The sequence below is a fragment of the Tachypleus tridentatus genome, chromosome 3, assembly GCF_004210375.1.
Source record: "Tachypleus tridentatus isolate NWPU-2018 chromosome 3, ASM421037v1, whole genome shotgun sequence".
NCBI classification, from domain to species: domain Eukaryota; kingdom Metazoa; phylum Arthropoda; class Merostomata; order Xiphosura; family Limulidae; genus Tachypleus; species Tachypleus tridentatus.
This window is the reverse complement of record NC_134827.1, coordinates 72,241,549-72,264,666: the sequence shown is the minus strand read 5'-3', so window position 1 is coordinate 72,264,666 and position 23,118 is coordinate 72,241,549. Positions and strand designations below refer to the sequence as shown.

Genomic DNA, 23,118 nt, shown 5'->3' with positions numbered 1-23,118 from the left:
TAATATTTCCACGTCAAGTAAGACCGTTCCAGTAGAATGTTTCCATCACGGATTCAGTAACCCTAACCAGGTGTTCAGATGTTGAGTGATGTATCTAGTCGGGCTTATGGGCCTTAATTAAAGAAATCACTTTTAGCCCCTTTTCGTTTTAGAATCATTGTATTATAACATATTTTAAAATTTATAGGAAGATACCCTTACTTCACTCATAGGTTAAACGAGTTAGGTATTTTAAAAAAATTATTACTTCATCGTATTTTTAATCATAATATATTGTATACCATCGAACCCAAGAGATGTGTTCTTAATTATTATTTTTTAAACTGTTAGAAACCTTATGTATTCTAATATAATTACACAGTCACGTGCCTTCCTTCCAGCAGTCTTTTCGAACGGCTGCATTACACCTGTAAATACCCTATGTAGGAAAACATTTCATGTATGCACTCTTAAATGCGTATATAAGTATTCTCTATACAAGTTGATAATAAGTAATTACACTTGATAAATTGATTAAAACAAACTAACTTTCTTATATGCTTCTTTTCACTAAAGCGTTTTTAACACTTCATATACATTAGTAAAGCAATCGTTATCAACTTATATACATGTTATTTTAGAAATTTCCTTTGTTTTGTAATCATAATGTGAAGTACATTTCTTCTGCACGTTCGTTTTGTATTCGTTTAATTTCCATTGGTTAAGCTGCACTATTCTGAATATTGCACGAGCCAGAGTGTGCACGTTATGTATCGTGCTAATGAAATATATTTAACTGGATTGTGAGATTTAAAAACAATAACGGTCATAACTGCATATAACTGTTCTATGTCCTACTAGTATACTACGGTCAAAGATTCTAACATTAACTTGCATGACCAGTCATTCTTTCAGTCCCTGTATGAAACTGTTTTGTGTCGTACTAATAGACTATGGTCAAAGATTCTGACATTAACTTTCAAGACCCTTTCAGTCCTTTCAGGGACTTTCAGTCCCTGTTATGGTTCACGTATCTGGTTTTAAGTAAATTTTCAAGAATACACAACACAATAACAGTCATCGCTTGTGTCAAACGCTAATTGACTTGTCTCCCTACAGTATCTTTGCAGAGTTTCATTGACATCAGAATTATAAATGATAAAAACACACCAAAGAAACATTACACAGATAAACATAGTTTTCATGATGCAAGGTTTGTAAGGAAAACTTGCTCAGATATAATTAATTAAGTCAAACAAGATACACTGGTTTAGAATGTATGTATTTTTGTTGCAACACAGGTCAACCATTCTTTCTAGCGGCAGTGACAGATCTTCCTCTGTGGGTGTAGCCGACAGAGAGGGTGACGTCTTTAACTTTGACAAAACAGAGATGAAGTATGATTCAACGGGTATGTTTCATTGGTGTCCAGCCCGGCCTATAGAAGATTGTATCTTGGTAAGGCCTAAGAAGTTCATTTTGTAGAATGCTATATCTTGGTAAGGCCTAAGAAGTATGTCTTGCAGAAATCTGTAGCTTGGTAAGGCCTGAGAAGTACATTTTGTAGAAGTATGTAGCTTGGTAAGGCCTGAGAAGTACATTTTTCAGAAGACTGTAGCTTGATAAGTGCATTTTGCAGAAGTCTGTATCTTGGTAAGACCGAAATAACATAAAGAACGATGGTTTACAGATTATTGTAATTTGGTAAAATATTCAAGAATACATCTGTCTTGAACAGTGTTTTATTTTGATAACAGCAAAAATAGCCTGACCTTTGTTTAATACTTATTTATACTACCAACACATTAATTTGAAACAACAAAAATAACAACAACATTACTAACACATTATTGTGATTTTCATCAAAATAAATAAAAACAATCTGACCTACCACTAACATATAATCGTCACTTCTGTCAAAATGAAACAATATAAACGACAAAAGTGTCATAGCTACCTTATGTTTATTTTTAAGAAATGCTCATTTGATGGTTAATTTCTTAGGACCGTAGCAAGGCAGCAATGACCATACTGAATGGTCACGTGGTTGTCTGTCTTTTTGCTGACCCAGACTCTCCATTGGTTGGACTAACAAACTTGGTGATGCCACTGCGTTCCAGTAACTTTCACTATCACGAACTCAAGCACGTGGTGATTGTGGGTAGCGTAGAATATTTAAGACGTGAATGGAAAATGGTTCAGAATCTACCCAAAATATCAGTATTAAACGTAAGGAAAATATGTTATAAAACTGTATTAGTAAACATATTAGTAGACTAAACACGATGCAATAATCTTGTACTCCATAGTATTATTATATTGTTACACTGTAATGTTTTGTAGAGTGATTATAGCGTTGTACTGTAGTCCGTTATGACGACAAAACCCGCTTGTAAAGAAAATTATATATGTGGAAACGGCTGGTATGAGTTGAGATAGCACTATGTAGAGGAGGAAACAACGTTTCGACCTTCTTCGGTCATTCTCAGATTCACAAAGAAAGAAAGAGGTAACTGACCGATAGATGACGGTTGTGTAATTGAGTGCAGGAATGTAGAGGGCGTGCTTAGATGTTAGGTTGTATTTATTAATATACGTATAGTTTGTTTGTTTTTTGAATTTCACACAAAGCTACTCGAGGGTTATCTGTGCTAGTTGTCTCTAATTAATTTAGCAGTGTAAGACTAGAGAAAAGGCAGCTAGTCATCACCACCCACCGCCAACTCTTGGGCTACTCTTTTAACAACGAATAGTGGGATTGACCGTCACATTATGACGCCCCCACGGCTGAAAGGGCGATCATGTTTGGTGCGACCGGGATTCGAACTTACGACCCTCAGCTTTCGAGTCGAACGCCTTAACCCACCTGGCCATGCCGGGCCTAATATAAGTATAAAGGTGTTCTTTTGTATTGGTTTATTTTGGGCTTGAGTTGTTATATAAGTAAGGCTTCTTTAAGTTTGCGTTTGTTTAAGTCTTTGTGTTTTCTTTATGTATGTGTACTTATCTATGTAACCATTATGTCTGAACTAACATATATTACGCCACTATTAACAGTACACGTTCGTACGATCGGAAAGAAACTAAGAAACATAAACCAAAAAATTATCAACAGAAGAAATGACATCTATTTCTATCTATAACGTAAAAAGGAACAACTAACCCCTGACTTTGTAAAGGTAAAACTATCAAAAAAATTTAATCAATGCACAAACATTATCCAGAATTTACAGAAAAAACTACTTAAGGCCATGTTGGACACAAAATACGAAGAACAACGTGACTTTCAGAAACAAAAAAATGAACCTAGACCATTAACTGGCATGATGCATTAAACCAGAGATTTACGGACTTATACAACGAAACATAAACCAAATCAATACTAAGAACGACAGAGACAAAAAGATCTGCCACAACAAAAAACTAGAAAAACTAAGATGCAAACAACAGAAAAGACACCAAAACGACTAACCGTTGACTAACCTCATAATTAACAGATCCGACTGACAATTAAACACAGACGAGATACGTCTACTTAACAAAGGACTCAACTTCGCAATAGCACCTAGGTACATTCCAACCTTAGAAATTAAAACATGTTTAGAAGAACTAGCCAGGAGATTTGTGATACTTTCCACAGAAAATAAAAACAAGAAAACAACCAACAGAAAGAAGACAACTTACACAATTCTATTGACATCCAACAGCCAAACTTCCCAGGAAAAATTAAAAATTTATAAACGATTTTTTCAAAGAACTTTTTCACAAAACAGAAAACTAAAAAACAACCTTACAAAAAGAGACATTAATTCCATTAAAAACCTAAAACAAGACAAAAATCTAAAAAATCTAAAAGCAGATAAAGGAAACACTATAGACACAATGAACACGAATGACAACATCCAAAAAATGAAGAACATCCTATCAGACACAAACATATTTAAACCAATACACACAAATCCAACAAAGACACACGAAACGTAACTAAATAAAATACTACTAAAAATGAAAAAAGCCAACATAACTTCAAAAACACTTTATTCCTATCTACGCAAAACCGACTTACGCACACCGCAAATATACGGCATCCCCAAACCTCATAAACCAGATTGTCCATTACGACCAATAATGTCCACATATGAATCGTTTAATTACAATCTTGGTAAATACATAGCATGGGCATTATCCAAATAAGTAACATCAGCCAGCTCATTCATCAAAGACTCTTTTAATTTCAAGTCTAATCTAAATCAACTTAATCATAAAGCCTTAATGGCCAGTTTCGATGTTATATCCCTCTTTACAGAAGTTCCAACCACTGAAGCCTGCAAGATAGCCTTAGAACTCTATATCCGAGACCCTAACCCAACTATAGACATTCCCAGCAACCAATTAGCAACCCTCATAGAATTCACCACGATAAAGACAAACTTCATGTTCAACAATCAAAACTTTATACAAACAAATGGCCTAAGCATGGGCATCCCAGTATCATAAGTTCTAGCCAATACTTTTATGACACAAGTTGAAACACAAGCAATTAACACAGCATTACATTACGGTTGCGGGATTCAAATCTACAGAACACATACTTAATTTTTTCAATCACATTAACTCTATACATCCCAACATTAACATCACATGCGAACAGGAAGAAAGCAATCAAATATCATTTCTTAACCTCAAAATTACAAGAACCGAAACACAATTTAAAACAGAAATCCACAGAAAAATCACCCATACTGGACTATACATTCCTTGGGACTCAGCATATGAAACAAAACAAAAACTCAACATACTAAGAAACCAAATAAACACAGCCATAAAACTATGTTCACCAGATAAAATTAACGACGAATTAGACAAAATAAAACAATAATTCATCAACATCAATAAGTTTCCTCCACAAACCGTGAAAACATTATACGCACACACCTAGACAAAAAGGAAAATTATCGAACAAAAGTAAATATATCCCAGGAATTAAAAAAATCACGAAACCATATACTGCTGTATACCATATATTCCCGTCATCAGCAGAAAAATAACCAACATTTGGCAAAAACTAGTAACAAAATACGACATTCCAGTTAATACGAAATTTATTTAAACACCAGGCACAAAACTAAGGTCTGTACTATGTAAAAACTACACTGACAAACACCACACCAACATTATTTATGAAAAACAATGTGACAACTGCCACGACTTCTATATTGGAAGGAAGTAAAAAAATGGAAACTAGATTCAAAGAACACAAAAAGTCACCTTCACACGATTTCGAACACTGCAAATCAAATAACCACAACATATTCATAGAAAACACTCAAATACTAAATAAAGAAACAAACGCAAAATTAAAGAAGCCTTACTTATACAACTCAAGCCTAAAATAAACTAATACAAAAGAACACCTTTATACCTATATTAATAAATACAATCCAACATCTAATCACGCCCTCAACATTCTTACACTCAATTACACACCCGCCTTCAAACACGTGGTCAGCTATCGGTCAGTTATCTCTTTCTTTCTTTGTGAACCTGACGATGACAGAAGAAGGTCGAAACGTTGTTCGCTCATATACATTGTGCTTTCTCTACCTATACCAGCAGTTTTCACATATTTAATGTTGTACTGTAGTGTTTTATGCAGTGTTTATATTGTTATACTGTGGTGTTTTATACAGTGTTTATATTGTTATACTGTGGTGTTTTATACAGTGTTTATATTGTTATACTGTAGTGTTTTATAGAATGATTATGTTGTTATCCTGTAATGTTTTGTTGAATGATTATATTGTTGTAGCGTGCTGTTTTATAGAGTAATTTTATTCTTTTACTTTATTGTTTTATAGAGTGAGTATATTGTTATACTGTTGTGTTTTATAGAGTGATTATATATTCATACTGTAGTGTCTTCTACATGCAGTGGATTTTAATGTATGTGTTTGTGTTACCAGGTGGATACTGATGGATTAGTTAATGAAAGTCACTGCCCACAGAAGTGTCGTGGTATTTCATCCAGTTTGTAGAAGGAGGGTGAAACCAGATCCATTTTATATTCCAACGTCTCTCAGATATCAGTGTATCTGGACTTGTGAGTCGATTCTGTTGTGTCCTTCCTGTTGAATTAGTAAATGGTTTGCGGTTATTCTTTCTAGATACTGCTGTGTTCTTCCTGTTCAATTAGTAAATGGTTTGAGGCTATTCTTTTTCATGGAATCAAAGAAGTCTTGCTCTCCATTAATTACAATCTATTCAACATTTTATGTACCTTTCTCTATTGTCTTACTCAGTGTTTCTGTAACATTTGAGGAGGCATTGTATACATCACAGTTTTCCCAAGTTGCTCTCTATTATGTGTGGCTGTTACGATATTTTGTGAATAATCATATTTGGTAGTTATGTACCAGTTGATGTCAGCATTACACTATATGTACTTGGAATTGTGGCTTGTCTAAAACATTGCTCCATGCCCAACATGCACACCCATCTTGACAGTGTATACTGAGTTATTACTCTTTTGAAACATAGCGCACATCGAACAACCACATTCACCCTGACAGTGTATACCGAGTTGTGAATCGTTTCAAAGACTGGGTAACGAAACTTGTTCACTTGAACCTATTTCAAATCTGACTGGGTTATCTTAATTCATTAATTAGCCCTTGTTTCAAATGTGTTTGGAATATTAAAGTTTCTGTGAAAACTTTAAACTTGGATTTCTAGAATTATAGTATTGTGTTTACGCTAAACTTCCGTAAATGTGAAACCGAAATTTTTTAAATTTATTTTTGTGTATTTTAATACTTCTTTACATTGGTAGGGTTCACCTCTAAGCCGAGCCGATCTCCGAGCCGTTAATATTAACCTCTGTGACATGTGTGTGATTTTATCAGCTAAAGTCCTCAGCACTGAAGACCCAACGCTAGCTGACAAGGAAGCGATTCTTGCCTCTTTAAATATTAAGGCGATGACGTTCGACGATACAATTGGAGCGACCAGCAGTATGTTGTTGCTATGACTTTATTTGCATTAGTTAGCCAGGCTGCGTTTATAGTTCATGTTTGGGCATGATGAAGGATAAAACGATAAAAGAGGCTTAGCTAACTAATCAATGACAAACAAACAAAACAATCCTTATCAGTGCTATAAGTGTAGTTACCAGTTTAGCCGCCAACTTTGATTTTGTTCTTTTATGTCGCACACAAAGCTTTTTTTGGCTTGTTTTCTCATCTAAGGTATTTTTATTAGTTATCACGAAATTTTGTAAATATGCACCATCAAGTCACAGCAAGTAAGAAAGTGACATTAGATAGTAATCAACATCAGTTTTAGGATCACAGCCCTATTATTCGGAGCAGACTTATACTTTATAGAACCAATCAGGTTCTTTTTCATGTGTGATTGTAGTTTTGCTTCTCTAAAATACGAGGGCTGTTCAAAAAATACGCGGACTGTTTGAATTGCGCGGCTCCAGTTGGTTCCAGGGGAATCCGCTTGGTGTCGCTAGGTTTGCACAGATCAGCTGATTACGACGCCATTTCCCGATTGCAGATATCTTCATTTATGTATTAGCTACGCGGTTTCAAGTGAAGTGCGATTTTTTCGTTTGGCGGATTTCAGAATGAATCACCTGAAGGAGCAACGACTTGCTGTGAAATTTTGCGTTAAACTTGAAAAATCTGCGACTGAAACTTTTGCTATGCTTAACACGGCTTACGGTGATGTTGCTATGAAGCGTACGGCATGTTTCAAGTGGCATGAACGTTTTAAGGATGGTCGACAGTCCATTGAAGATGATGAGCGTTCTGGACGTCCTTCCACGTCAACTGACGACCCACACGTCGACAAAATCAACACCCTGGTGCGGGCAAATCGACGTCTGACTCTGAGGGAGCTTGCTGAAGAGTGTGGGATATCAGTTGGATTTTGTTACGAGATTTTGACCGAGCAATTAAAGATGCACTGCATTGCTGCGAAATTCAGCCATCAGAACTCGTGAGTTTTTGGACAAACACTCGATCACTGTTCTTCCCCACCCCCCATCCCCTACTCACCTGACCTTGCTCCTTGCGATTTTTTCTTGTTCCCCAAACTCAAAAGACCCTTGAAAGGAAGAAGATTTGAGACGATTCCCGAGATTAAGGCAAATGAGACGAAGGAGCTGGAGGACATTACAAAAGAAGCGTACAAGGACTGTTTCAACAAGTGGAAACACCGTTGGGATACGTGTGTGCGTTGGGGAGGAGAGTACTTTGAAGGGGTCCCAGACCTGTAACTTCTAAATAAAGTACATTTTGTTTTATGACGTCAGTCCGAGTATTTTTTTAACAGACCTTGTAGTGTTAATAATTTTCTTTATCTTAACGCCACGAAATCTAAATTAACAATTTCTTGTAACCATCCCTTTTAATCGGTACAGACGTATTAAGTATCACTTTTTATGCCATAATGAAGCTAAAATTAAATAACGCTAAATGGTTTTTTATTAGACAAAAATCATAAATTTTATGAAATATATGCTGAAAAGTTGGAAATAAGTAATCAGTAACAACCTTCTATCACTTCTTTGAAAATTTGAGCGAGAAACTGCTAAGGTATAGCTTTCTTAACGTAACCAATATCTGTATCTGCATGAAATCTCATTCTTTAGTTTTATAGCTCTAGGTCAGCTCTTAAATCCGAATGACAAAAATTAAAAGCGTTCCATTTTTATTCTTAGGTGAAGTTCTAGTAAAATATTTAGACTGATAGCTCATGTGACTTTTTACGAAAGGCATGCGCAGAATTTTGGTTAAAATTGTGCGGTTTTTTGTTAAAATGTTTGTACATTTGATATTCAAACGGAACTAGATATCTTATATATAGTGTATTTCATTACGGAAAGTGAAATAAGAGATAGTTTATATAACCATAGTCTGAGCTGCACGTTGTGAAATATCGTTAAAGTATTACTATGGTTAATAACTTATAGCGTTATTTTCAGATCCAGACGTCTGTGAAGGGGTCTCTTCTCTAGGTAGTCCTATAGTAATGCAAAGAAAAGGATCAGTGTACGGATCTAATGTTCCACTCATTACGGAGCTAGGTAAGGAGAAAAGTCTGTTTGTTCGTTACTTATCTTATCCGTACATCTACAACTGGGTTTATGACTTGATAACACCTTAGTTGAAGTGTTGTTCACGTTGACTTAATACATCCTCTAGGTTAAAATTTTGCTTGGTTTTGTGACTAATAACTTTACCGAAATTACAATGGTTTTTAAGTTTGTGACAAATAAATTCACCAGGTTACAATGACTTTTAAGTTTGTGATTAATAACTCCTCCAGGTTATAATGAGTTTTAAATTTGTGGCTTGATACCTCCACCACTTTATAATTAGTTTTAAGTTTGTGACTGATAACTCCACTAGGCTATAATGCTTATTAAGTTTCTGGCCTGATAACTCCACCAAGTTATAATGATTTTTAACTTTCTGGCTTCATAACTTTACCAAGTTGCAATGTTGTTTGGGTATCCATATCCAAGAAAGCTGTTCTACTACTTTTATGACTTTTTTCTTGTGTTGCTTTCTATATTACAAACTTTTTTTGTTCTGGATATTCCATAGCCTAACACAATCGAAACTGTAATTTTGCTGTGATCTATAATTAGTGTATTTAGTTCTTGTTTAGTGCCACATATTATTACACGTTTATCATTTTCCTTAGTGTCATCTGTTCATTTGGTTCCTGAGATGTTTATCTAATGATCATGCCAATGAGAACAATACCACCTAGAAAGATTAAAGAAACACTCCAATTATCAACTATTAATACAACAATAATTACTTCTGATTTCATTTGTGAACGTTTCAAGTCCTTTCTGGTGTTCTCTATTAGGCAGCTGATAAACGTATGTTTCAGGTTTAGTATTTCTTACAGTCCATTTATTTGATGATTTCACTTTATACCTGTTTTTTTCCAGTAACATGAAAGTTTTTTTTTCATTTTTGTCTTTTGTAGTGAATGACTCGAACGTGCAATTCATGGATCAGGATGACAATGATGACCCTGACACCGAACTTTACCTTACACAGCCGTTCGGTTGTGGAACAGCGTTTGCTGTTAGCGTTCTCGACTCGTTGATGAGTACGGTAAGAGTTGTAACTGTTGTGTTCAAAAGAATTTTATACGAGTCATGTACTATGACCTTCACTTCACCCCATAGAAATACTTAACTCACATTTTATAGCTAATTGAAGTAAATAAACTTAGGAAAAACAAGCTTGACCAACAAAATGGCAGAAAAGTACAGACGAGGCAGTCACACGTCGATAAATTTTTGTTTGAACCAATCAAAATGAACATAAATCATGAAATTAATTCGTGGTGTAGTCATAAAATAGTTACATTCGATCCCATGTGTTCTTGAAAAACTTCTTTAGAAAGCCGTAGCTCGAACCTTATTTCCCTCTGACACCCATATTATAAATGTAGATATGTTCTCAAAGAATTCTTTTGATCTATGAAACTAATAACAACACATATATCAATATAGGAAAACATTTTTAAACACACATTAAATATAGGAAAACATGTTTAAATACACATTAAATGTAACTGATTTAATTTAATAATTTTACTCACTACAGAAAAATAATCACATTTTACACAAGGATGGAGACACAGTAGTAGTACAGAAAGGGAAACTCAGTACTGGTACAGGCAAGGAGAGATAGTACTGATACAGGAAGGGAGACTCAGTACTGGTACAGGAAGAGATGGTACTGGCCCAGGAAGGGAGAAATGGTACTGGTACAGGAGGGGAGACTTAATAGTGGTACAAGAAGGGAGAATTACTACTGGTATAGGGAGGGATAATTAGTACGAGTACAGAAAGGGAAATTCAGTACTGGTACAGGAAGGGAGACTCAGTGATGGTACAGGCAAGGAGAGATAGTACTGATACAGGAAGGGAGAGATGGTACTGGCGCAGGAAGGGAGAGTCAGTACTGGTACAGGAAGGGAGAGATAGTACTGGTGCAGAAAGGGAGAGATAGTACTGGTAGAGGAAAGGAGACACAATACTGGTAGAGGAAGAGAGACTCAGTATTTATACAGGAAGTTTGAACACCGAACATAACACGATCTAGGAAGGTGCGGCATAAACAGCAGTTTTATCCATACAGTTTCAAACACTGGATAATCTAGGTTAATAAAGTTACCGGTTTAATCTCCAGACAGATTGGGTATGAAATGGCCCTAATCTTCCCACTAGACACCAGTGGTATGAAATGACTTTAATCTATCCATTAGACACCAATGATATGAAATGACTTTAATTTGTCCACTGGACACCAGTGGTACGATATGAAGCTACTCTATCCACTGGACGTCGATGGTATGAAACGACTCTGATCTGTCATCTTGGTACCAGTGGTATGAAATGACCCTAATCTATTCACTGAACATCAGTAATATGAAATGTCTCTATTCTATCCACTGGGTACCAGTGGTATGAAATGACTCTAATATCTCAACTGGGCACCAATGGTATCAAATGACCCGAATCTATTCAGTGAACATCAGTGGTACGAAATGAAGCTACTCTATACACTGGACGCTGATGGTATGAAATGACTCTTTTTCTATCCACTGGACACCAGTTGTATGAAATTAATTTATCCACTGGATGTCGATGGTCTGAAATGACTCTAACTTATCCACTGGACACCAGTAGTATGAAATGACTCTAATCTATCCATTGGACATCAGTGGCATGAGTTAACATTAGTCTATACATTGGGCACCAATGGCACGAGTTAACACTAATCTATACACTAGACACTAGTAGTATGGGATGATACTTATTTCGACACGTGACATCGATAACCTTAGAAGACGTGTTCATATACGAGACACTGATATGACACAAGTTTAAACAAAGGTTTAAAAGTGGTCTGATGTAGCACAGTTTATACAATACAATCATTTATCTAAGGTGACATCAGTTTAAACACTTGACATCAATGGTCTGATGGAATGCAGTTTAAACAATAGAAATCAGAGATCGAAGGTGACATCAGTTTAAACACTGGACATCAATGGTCTGATATAACACAGCTTAAATTATAGAAATCAGTGGTCTAAGGTAACATCGGTTTAAATACTGGACATCAGCGATCTGACGTAATACAGTTTAAACACATGAAATCAGTGGTTTAACGTGACACCACTTTAAACTTTGGGCATCAATGATCTGAGAAGACATTGCTCCATTTGTCTATAGGCCTCATCCATGATACTTTCACGAATGACACAGGTCACCATTCGACTACGCTTTTGGTTATTTCAACAATGTAATATGATCACAAAAATCATCTGATTTGAAAGGTAGTGTAGTGAACTTTGTTTTCATTTGACATGTAACGAATTACATCCAACTGTGATAGATACATTTGTTTCTTACTACACTATCAACACCACACTACTTTTGAATAACATACTGTTGTAGGCCATGCCTTTCAAAAAGGCTTTTCTAGGAATTTCTATCGCAGTTTAGACAGTTTAGACAATGTTTTCATTGTTGTTGTTTAGATTTACATATAACTTTATCAGTCTTGTTTCAGACGTATTTTAATGCCAATGCTTTGACGTTGATTCGATCATTAATAACTGGCGGTGCAACTCCTGAACTGGAATTGATTCTGGCTGAGGGCGCTGGATTACGAGGAGGATACACTACCTCAAATACCTTATCAAATAGACACCGCTGTCGTGTGGGTCAGATTTCTTTATGTGATGGACCTCTAGCTCAGTATGCAGTAAGGAGTTTATGTGTAATTTTAAAATTGTGTTTTATAACAGGAATTTACAGTTTGTTAAATACAACGTTTCACAATCGCTTCCGTAAACTATCTTAAATTTATATTATAGTGTCATACTAATAATAATATTACAATAAAACTCTGCATCGTATTAATCATAATTAGCAAAATTATGTCATAAAATGTACAACCTAATAAAGATCCGTGGCATAATACTAATCATTGAATAATAAAGATATGCCATAAACATGATTACATAATAATCATTCGCACTGAAATAATCAGTAACGAAGAGATATGCTAAAGCGAATACGTAATAAAAAATCACATCTTTACTATGTATTGGATTCTCCAATGATATTGAAAAACGAACAGAATATTTGCTTTAAAGGAATATGATTCAATTTAAAATACGGCAAATAGTATTCGTGTTTTTGTGTTTTTTTATTTCTCCAATCTTGTTTTTGTCACAAAATCAAGTTTCACTTCTCTGACGTCATTTCATATTGATTTAGGACGGAGGGAAATACCAAGATCTCTTTCTCGCAGCGTTAAGAAATTATGGTATGCTTTGTATTGGTCTTTATCGATTACTTGACTCTAGCGCCATCTCTGAGGCATCTTCGAAACGATACGTCATCACCAACCCACCAAATGAATTCAAACTTTTGCCGTGTGATGTGGTGAGTAGAATTACACATATTGTTGTTCTGTATTTACCTGATTTATAAATCATCATTGTTTACTATTTTAGTAATTCATATTGTTGATAACCGAAAGCTTTATTAGTGCAACAAGAACATTCCGAGGAACAGTTTCTGAACATAAAAACCAAAGCCTAACTTTCCAGCTACCATTAAACATTTTATAATTTCATTAACAAAAAATAGAGCGCCACCTACTACTATAACTTTTTCTTATGAAATAATAATAACTTCTTATTAGAGAAAGATAGTAGTACTTAAAGATAAAACTGAAACTCTCGATCAGTATATAGCTAATCAGATATACTTTCATTAATCTCTGCTAATCAATATCTAAATTGATTGTTTTGTAATTTGGGTAATTTGGCTGCTTATGAGATTTACGGCCATTATCCCAATAATATCTGAGATCATTTGGCGAGCTTAAGAAATTTATATTAGTCCTAAATACGTACACTAAACTAAAGTGCAAAAGAATATTTTTAATGAAAGTAAATAGTAATAAAAGTAATTTATCACATACTATTGATGAAAGTGAGTGCAAAGAAATAATGGACTATATTTTAGCTACATAACATGAAAACACTAGCTAGCATTCAGCCCTCCATATTACCAAATGTCTACCCTAATTGACATCTATTTCTCTAAAGGTAGCTTGTCACCAACGTTTTCTGTTGCCATGGTTCTCCTTTCATACCCTCAGACCTCAAGGCAAGACTGTATGTGGTAGAAATATTGCCCAGTGTTCTAATTTCTTTGTTTTTGGATGCTACTTTCATCTTACATCACATGTTTCAAATCATAAAAATGTCAAGGAACTCACTTTCATTCATGTCCGTAACCCACCAATAAAAATGTTATAGTCGTACACTGTATACGTTCAGGGTTTACTATTGACTTTTTTTGTCATTCACTAGAAGTAACCAGCCATTTTTGTATCATCTTGACATCTCGTTGAGAAGGTTGTCTTTGGAGTCCGCGATGTTTTGAGTGTCAGGAACCACAGTACTCAGTTGTGTCTCCACAACCCCTAAGTATTGTACCTGCACGACATGGGCAATGTTACACTACTGTATACATGTCATTGTGGTTAACTATTTGAATCTAGAGAAAGCGTACATGCTACTTAGAATTGAGTTTTTCCACACAAAAAAACACCTTTATATAGACTTTACAGTTTTTCGAGCATTTCAGACATTCTAACAGCAGGGTCAGCTTCTATATTTCCTGGGAGATCAGACTCACAACAACTGCTAACAGGTCTCTCATAAAACAAATCTTCAGTTTCATGAATATTATATTCAGTTTTTTTGTAAGATATCTCAAACATTTACCATCAAATACTTTTGTGACAAATCTTAAATATTTCAGTTCCAGTTTGAAGGAGATCGAGTACATCCCAATGTTGCTGGGACAACTTAGTGCACAAATATGTGAATAATTATTACATTATTATCTTCTCCAACAATGAAGATAGCTTTACTACATTTAGTTTCGGAAGATCCTGAATATCTCAAAACAATCTATTTACAAAGGATATACTATATCATCATACTACATGATGTGGATGATTTCAACATCAATTTCGAATTTATGATAAACAATTATAAATTTATTTTGACCAAAAGTGTGATTTGAATTTTAATCTGATAATAAAGAGTATTTGATGATTCTGTAAAACTTTTATCTACAAGACCACTCATTAGGGAGATAAAGAACGAATACCAACAACATATACCCATATATATAGTGTTACTTCATCGCACATGTTCAATTGAAATAAAAATAGTAACACGGTTATCACGCTGCCAAAAGGTTCTTGCAAAAGGACAGACTTACTTAGATATCAATAGTTGATATCTGATATGTCCACATTCAAAACAAGGTCTAGCAAATTCACTACCGAAATCAAATGATCTGCGCAAGAGGCCAAATTTAGTTGGATATCAATATTTGGTATCTGATATCTCCACATTGAAAACACAAATTAACAAAGTCACTGCTAAAACTAAATGGTCTTCATAATTGGACAGATTAGTAAGATATTAGTACTTTGTGTCTGACATGTCCACATTCAAAACGCAGATTAATAAGTCACAACTGAAGTCAACTGGTTTGTGTAGGCAGACAGATACAGTTAGAAAGCAACATTTGGTATCTGCTATGTCCATATACAAAACACAAGTTAACAAAGTAGTTAAGTAGTCAAATTTTATTTCGAAGTAGATTGATCTAGTTAGGTATCAGTATTTGGCATCTGACGTGTCCAAGTTCAAAACACAGATTAACAAAGTCACTACTGAAGTCAAATAACCTCTACAAGTGTATGGGTCTTTTTATATAACATTATTTGGTATCTCATATATCCACACTCAAAACACAGATTAATAAAGTCATTACTAAAGTCAAATGGACTCTTTAAGTGGAAACATCTAGTTAGATATCAACAGTTGGTATCTGATATATCCATATTCATAATACAGTTTAACAAAGTCACAACTAAAGTCAAATGGTCTCTGTAAGCGGACAGATATAGTAACATAACAGATCTAGTTATTTATCAATATTTGGTATCTATTATGTCCACATTCAAAACACAGGATAACAAAGTCACTACTAAAGTCAAATGGATTTTGTAAGTGGACAGATCTAGTTAGATATTAATATTTGATTATCTTTCTCTTCGATTAAATAATGTTTAGTGAATATTAGCTGAATTATATTCTATTTAACAGCAACTTATCTTTTAGGTTTACCGTATGTGTTTAAAGCTAGTTTCTCTTATGTATCATGGTGTTTTAACTTCTTGATAAGCTATGACTTACGTATTACGTCTCTTAATTTCTTAATAAGCTATGACTTACGTATTACGTCTCTTAATTTCTTGATAAGCTGTAACTTACTTATCACGATCTCTTAACTTCCTGATAAACTCTGACTTACCTATTTCGTTCTGTTAACTTCTTAATAATCTATAACTTACGTATTACGGTTTATTAACTTCTTGTTAAGCTGTGACTTACGTATTACGTCTGTTAATGTTTGATAAGCTGTGACTTACTTATTACGTCTGTTAATTTCTTGGTAAGCTGTGACTTACTCATTACGTCTGTTAATTTCTTGGTAAGCTGTGACTTATGTGTTACGTATCTTAATTTTACATGTGAAGGTCTGGTATTTTTATGACTGTTTCGCATGTTAAGGTTTGGTATTTTCATGATTAGCTATTTTAGATGTTAAGGTCTGGTATTTTCATGTCTATCTATTTCTTATGTTGAGGTTTGATGTTCTCATGACTAATTATTGTGTATGTTAAGGTCTGGTATTTTCATGTGTAACTATTTTACATGTTAAAGTTTGGTGTTTTTGTATTACAGATTTACGTACTTCATCAATTTGATCCAGGAATGGAATACAAGCCTAACAGAGGACAAGATGGTTGAGAAGAGCGTTCCTGACTTTTACGTTGTAGCGCCTTAGTAAACAGTCCTTATACATTTTTCTTATCTTCGACCTTTGTCCATATAGTTTTATTTAGCTATCAACGTTTTGAATTTTTTCTTTTTTTAAAGCGGAAGGTTGTCGTCCAGTTTCGTCAGGGCTGCATGTTTGTCCAATAGAGGTCGGTTGTATCGATGTTTGGAAAATCAGAAACAGCCAATACCGTCTCGTTTGATTGCTCTGTCAGTATGAACTTCAGCATTTCCTAATCCATATTTTATTAATACTTGTGTATGTCATAGCAACAAGAGGCTTATTTTATAGTGTTTGTTTCATATTAATGATTAATCATATTTATTTGTTCTCACATTATAACACATATAGGTTTTTCCTTATAACACTTCATAACATATGAAGGTTTACGTTAAATCTCCATTACACATATAGGTTTCTCCTCATAACACTTTTAACACATACAGGTTTTCCTTATAACATTCGTGTAGGTTGTTCTAATAATAATTCGCAACACATGTCAGTTTGTTCTAAATCTTTGCGAACTAAATAAGTTTTTCTTTATATATCACATACATGTTTATATACTACACAGGTTTGAGTTTATAGTACTTTACAACATTACAGGTTTGTTGCTTACAACACTGCACAACGATACAGATTTGTATTTATAATACTTTACAACAACAATATAGGTTTTGTATTTATAATGCTTTATAAAAACAATATAAGTTTGTATATATAATAACTAACAACAATACAGATTTATATTTATTCTGGAACTTTGCTCAGCCTTGAATTAGTTACAGAATGCTTTATTTGTGTAATGACCACGAGTTACATCATGTCGACTGTTCGGTTATGTTCACTGTTTATAAATATATGGATTCTCTGTAGTTAGGTTCATCCTAGTTTCTGTTCTTTTAACTTTATTAAGTAGCAGTTGGACACAGTACTTCTTATATTTATGGTTAGGCAAGGGGCCTTAACTTGTAATATGAAAGCCCCACCCTCAACCCTACTAAATCTGCTTGTCTTATATGGCTACTGAATGGGCTAGCCTCAGGGGTATGAATATCGTTGACTTACAAAAATATTGTCAGACTCCCACTTCAGTAGAACTGCGGTCGACAAGACAATAGCAGGTGGAATGAATTGTTTTACCCTGCGGCCTGGCATGGCCAAGCGCGTAAGGCGTGTGACTCGTAATCCGAGGGTCGCGGGTTCGTGCCCGCGTCGCGCTAAACATGCTCGCCCTCCCAGCCGTGGGGGCGTATAATGTGACGGTCAATCCCACTATTCGATGGTAAAAGAGTAGCCCAAGAGTTGGCGGTGGGTGGTGATGACTAGCTGCCTTCCCTCTAGTCTTACACTGCTAAATTAGAGACGGTTAGCACAGATAGACCTCGAGTAGCTTTGTGCGAAATTACAAAACAAACAAACAAACAAACAATTGTTTTACCCTCTTCCTGACATTGTGTTTGTATGAATATTTTACACATAAAGAACTTATTACATTTATATGGGTTATATATCGTGTACATAGAAGTGTAAGTTTTACTTTTATTGGTAAAATTACACATGAGAAACAGAAGTGCATTATTTATGTTCAGTAATAAATTTTAAAGAAGACAGAAAAAACCTTGAATTATGAACTAGATTCACGTACGAGGGTAATAGTTAATATGTGTTTAGATATACGCGAATATGAACTGATTTTAGTTTATTATATCCATCTGGTACATATATACTCCTGTCTAAGATCTTACATTCCATGCAATAAGAAACATATATTTGAACAGTCAGATATCTCTCGGCGTTATAAAGATTGTAACAACTAATCAAGTATACTGAGAAAAAAACAAACAGGAGCTAGCAATGTCATAGTTATTTTCTTGACGAACTAATATAATATACTGAGAACCAAATAAACCACTAAATTTAAATCCTGCCTACACATTGGCCATTAATAGATTAATTATCAACATTTCCTATACACAACCCTATCGTAGCATTACACTTGTCCTTAGGAACCTAATAATTTTGCATTTTTACAAACAAAACTTGTACTCTTATATGTTTGGATTCACCAATCCCACTCTTTGTGCTTTGAAATTGTAATAATGTTAGACTTTAAACATCAAATTATTAATCATAATGAGACTCATTGCATATGATAATAAACTTCAAATCAGCAGAAGCAATGCAGTAACAATAAATTTATTTCCATCCATTTGCACAGCAATATATCTGCAAACTTGAAACGCTATAAACCAGGTTTCGATACCCCTGGTAGGCAGAACAAAGATAGCTTATTAAGTAGGTTTGTCTTCAGTTACAACAACCGGATTTATTAAATATACCATGAAATATAAAAAAACCTAAATATTTTTTTATGACTCTTGGAAAAAAAAAGGAGATCATAGGATATAGGAATTTTTAAGTAACGTAACTGGTAAATTAAAACCTTCTAAGGATAATTAATTCTCAACAATTTGATAAAGAAAGAGTGGTGACTGGGTTTAAATGGTTTTGGTAAGTAGAGAATAATGACTGTGTTTCAATGGTTTTAGTAAGTAGAGAATGATGACTGTATTTAAGTGGTTTTAGTAAGTAAAGAATGATGACTGTATTTTAATGGTTTTGTAATGTAGAGAATGATGACTTTGTTTAAATGCTTTTGGTAAGTAGAGAATGATGACTGTGTTTAAGTGGTTTTTGTAAGTAGAGAATGATGACTGTATTTAAATGTTTTTCGTAAGTAGACGATGACAGTGTTTAAATGGTTTTAATAAATAGAGAACGATTATTTTTGTAAATAGTTTTGGTAAGTAGAGAACGATGGCTGTGTTTGGATGGTTTTGGTAAGTAGAAAATCATGACAGTGTAAACACTGTAGTTTAGTAAGTGGAGAGCGATGACTGCCTTTAAATGGGTTTGGTAAGTGGAGAATGATGACTGTCTTTGAATAGCTTTGGTAATTTGAGAATGATGACTGTGTTTGAATGATGTTTGTAAGTGGAGAATGATTACTGTGTTTAAATGGTTTTGGTAAGTGGAGAATGATGACTCTCTTTGAATGTCTTTGGTAACTTGAGAATAATGACTGTCTTTAAATGTTGGTAAGTAGAGAGTTATGGTTTGGTTTGGTTTCAATTCCTTTAATGGTTACTATAACAAAGTGCTACACCACCTTACTTGTATTAGTAAACATTACATTAAGAACGTGTTCCATCATCTTACCTGTGATAGTAAACATTACGTTAAGAACGTTTTACACCATCTTACTCGTGTTAGTAAACTTTATATTAAAGACGTGTTACACCACCTCACTTGTTTTATTGAAACTTTATATAAAGAACTTGTTACACCAACTTACTTATATTAGTAAACATAACGTTAAGAAAGTGTTACGCCACCTTAACTGTGTAAGTTAACATTACCTTAAGAACGTGTCACACCACCTAACTTATGTTAGTAAATATTACGTTAAGAAGTATTACACCACCTTACTTGTGTTAATAAACATTACGTTAACAACGTGTTACATCACCTTACCTGAAGTAGTTAACATTACGTTAGAAACGTTTTAAACACCTTATTTGTGTTGGTAATCATTAAATTAAGAGCGTGTTACACCATCTTACTTGTGTTAATATATATAACATTAAGAACGTGTTACAACACATAACTTGTGTTAGTAAATATTACCTTAAGAACGTGTTACCTCACCTTACTTGTGTTATGAAACGTTACATTAAGGACGTTTTATACTACCTTACTTGTGTTAGTAAACATTGTATAAAGAACATGTTCCACCACTTTAATTATGTTAGTAAACATTGCGTTAAGAACGTGTTTCATTACCTTACCTGTGTTATTAAACAATACATTAAGAACTTGTTACAGCATCTTACTTTGTCTTTGTAAACATTACATTAACAATGTGTTACACCATTTATGTAAGTAACCATACATTAACAACGTGTTACACCACCTTACTTGTTTTAGTAAACATTACCTTAAGAATGTGTTACACCACCTTACTTGGGTTATTAAAACTTTACATAAAGAATGTGTTACATCATTTTACTTGTGTTAGTAAACATTGCGTTCAGAACGTGTTACACCACTTTAATTGTGTTAGTAAACATTACATTAAGAACGAGCTATTCCACCTTACTTGTGTTTGTAAACATTACGTTTAGAATGTGTTACACCACCTTACCTGTGCTAGTTAACCTTATGTTAAGAACGTGTTACACTACTTTTTTGTGTTAGTAAACATAATGTTGAGAACGTGTTACACCACCTTACATATGTTAGTAAACATTACATTAAGATTGAGTTATACCACCTTACTCGTAAACATTACATTAAAAACGTGTTACACCACCTTAATTGTATTATTAAACATTACATTAAGGACGTTTCACTCCACCTTACTTGTTTTAGTAAAAATTATATTAAGAACATGTTACACTCCTTACTTGTGCTAGTAAACATAACCTTAAGTACCTCTTAAGTACCTATCACATCACCTTACTTATGTTAGTAAACGTTACGTTTAGAACGTGTTACACCATCTTATTTGTGTTAGTTAACATTACCTTAAAAACGTGTTACATCACCTTACTTTTGTTATTAAACATTACTTTAAAGACGTTTTAAATCACCTTACTTGGGTTAGTAAACATTACATTAATAACGTGTTACACCTTTTTACGTGTGTTAGTAAACGTTGCATTACGAACGTTTTACTTGACTTTGTTCAGTTATAATCGGACATATTTAAACCTATCTTTGTGATTCCAAGGGTTTAAAAGTTTTATTTTCTATTTTCTTAATAGTTGTGTGAAGAAGGAATGATGCAGGTCACTTATTTCTTGACCTTTTATAAACCATGTGACACAAAAATTGCCATTTACGTTTAGGGTATTAATGAAGTTTATACGAACTTGTATAGTTATAATACGCATCAATACAACAATTCTAGTCAGTTGCCTGTTATTTCTCAGTGTCATTCCTTAAAGTAATATTAATTATCTGGAACTCGTTAGGCTTAAATTTCAAAACATATAAAAAAGTTGTTAAAGTGTAGTTGTTGTAAAGAGGTGTTTTGCAGTTGTTTTATAATGAACTGTTTACAGTTAATTCGTAAAGAACTAAATCTTTACTCAACAATCACTTGTAGTATTGTTGGTTATCAGGCACAGTTGGAACAGTTGTAGAGAGTTCTTTCTTAAGTTAAGATAGCACGTTGTTTTCTCAATAAAATTATTTGAAGTGTTTTTTATGTGTGGTTTTTAATTTGTATACACAATAGAAACAGTTCATGCAACTATATACATTGAATTTAAGGCAAATTTAAAGTAAACCTGACTCGTCTATACAAACTGGTTCTCCTGTTCCACACATTAATAATTATCATATATTTAAATATCCACCAAACTCAACACTTGATAGTCATTAGACTTGGTACAAAACTAGCCAATGGTTATTATTCTTAAATCTGATACATACAGAAACAAGTAAGTTATAAAAAAGGTCCAACCCTATGAAGATTCAGTGTTAAAGTAAGTAAAGTAACCGACAGAAAGTTAAAAAGAAGTTCCAACTCAGTTTATGTTTATGTTGCTGCTTGTTACATAGATTATCATCCTTATGTTATACATATTTACAAGGTTTCTCCTTTTCATAACTTAGCTCTTTCCTCATATCTTTATATTCATTTAGCTTGGTTGTTTCTGTTTTGATCAAATAGGATTACTTCATGACTTCACGAGTAATAATAATTCTATTACTTTAGTGGATTATCTATCTAGACACTTTGTAAAAGAAAATAAAGCTCCAATAACTGATTGGATATTTAAAAATATTTAAATGATTTCATAAAATAGATTCACAATTACGCGTTGATTATTTAGGATTATTTGCAAAGTAATACATCTTTATTTACCTTGAATGTACTGCGTTAGTCCATCTGACACTGAAAACAACAACAACATAATACTACACAATAAAAATATCAATATTATTTTTACAATCTTTCAAATATTATTTCTCTTAAACCTCTAGGCACAGAGTGGCCACATGGTTAAGGGGTTCGAACTTCTGTTACACTAAATATGATCGAACTTTCAACCGTGGAAGCTTTACAATGTGCC

At 33.9% G+C, this 23,118-nt stretch overlaps 1 protein-coding gene across 3 annotated transcripts in view; it reads left to right on the top strand.

Moving 5' to 3' along the window:
- Positions 1-22,241, top strand: part of LOC143247148 (calcium-activated potassium channel slowpoke-like) — a 61,723-nt gene extending 39,482 nt beyond the window's left edge. For all 3 annotated transcript variants that reach the window (XM_076494776.1, XM_076494775.1, XM_076494777.1), the window contains 8 exons: positions 1,281-1,437; positions 1,984-2,208; positions 6,809-6,989; positions 8,972-9,073; positions 9,991-10,121; positions 12,597-12,791; positions 13,310-13,477; positions 16,876-22,241. In XM_076494776.1, the coding sequence (XP_076350891.1) occupies positions 1,281-1,437; positions 1,984-2,208; positions 6,809-6,989; positions 8,972-9,073; positions 9,991-10,121; positions 12,597-12,791; positions 13,310-13,477; positions 16,876-16,941 (1,225 nt within the window). In that variant the 3' untranslated portion in view covers positions 16,942-22,241. The remainder of the gene's footprint in view (positions 1-1,280; positions 1,438-1,983; positions 2,209-6,808; positions 6,990-8,971; positions 9,074-9,990; positions 10,122-12,596; positions 12,792-13,309; positions 13,478-16,875) is intronic.
- Positions 22,242-23,118: the final 877 nt, after the last annotated feature.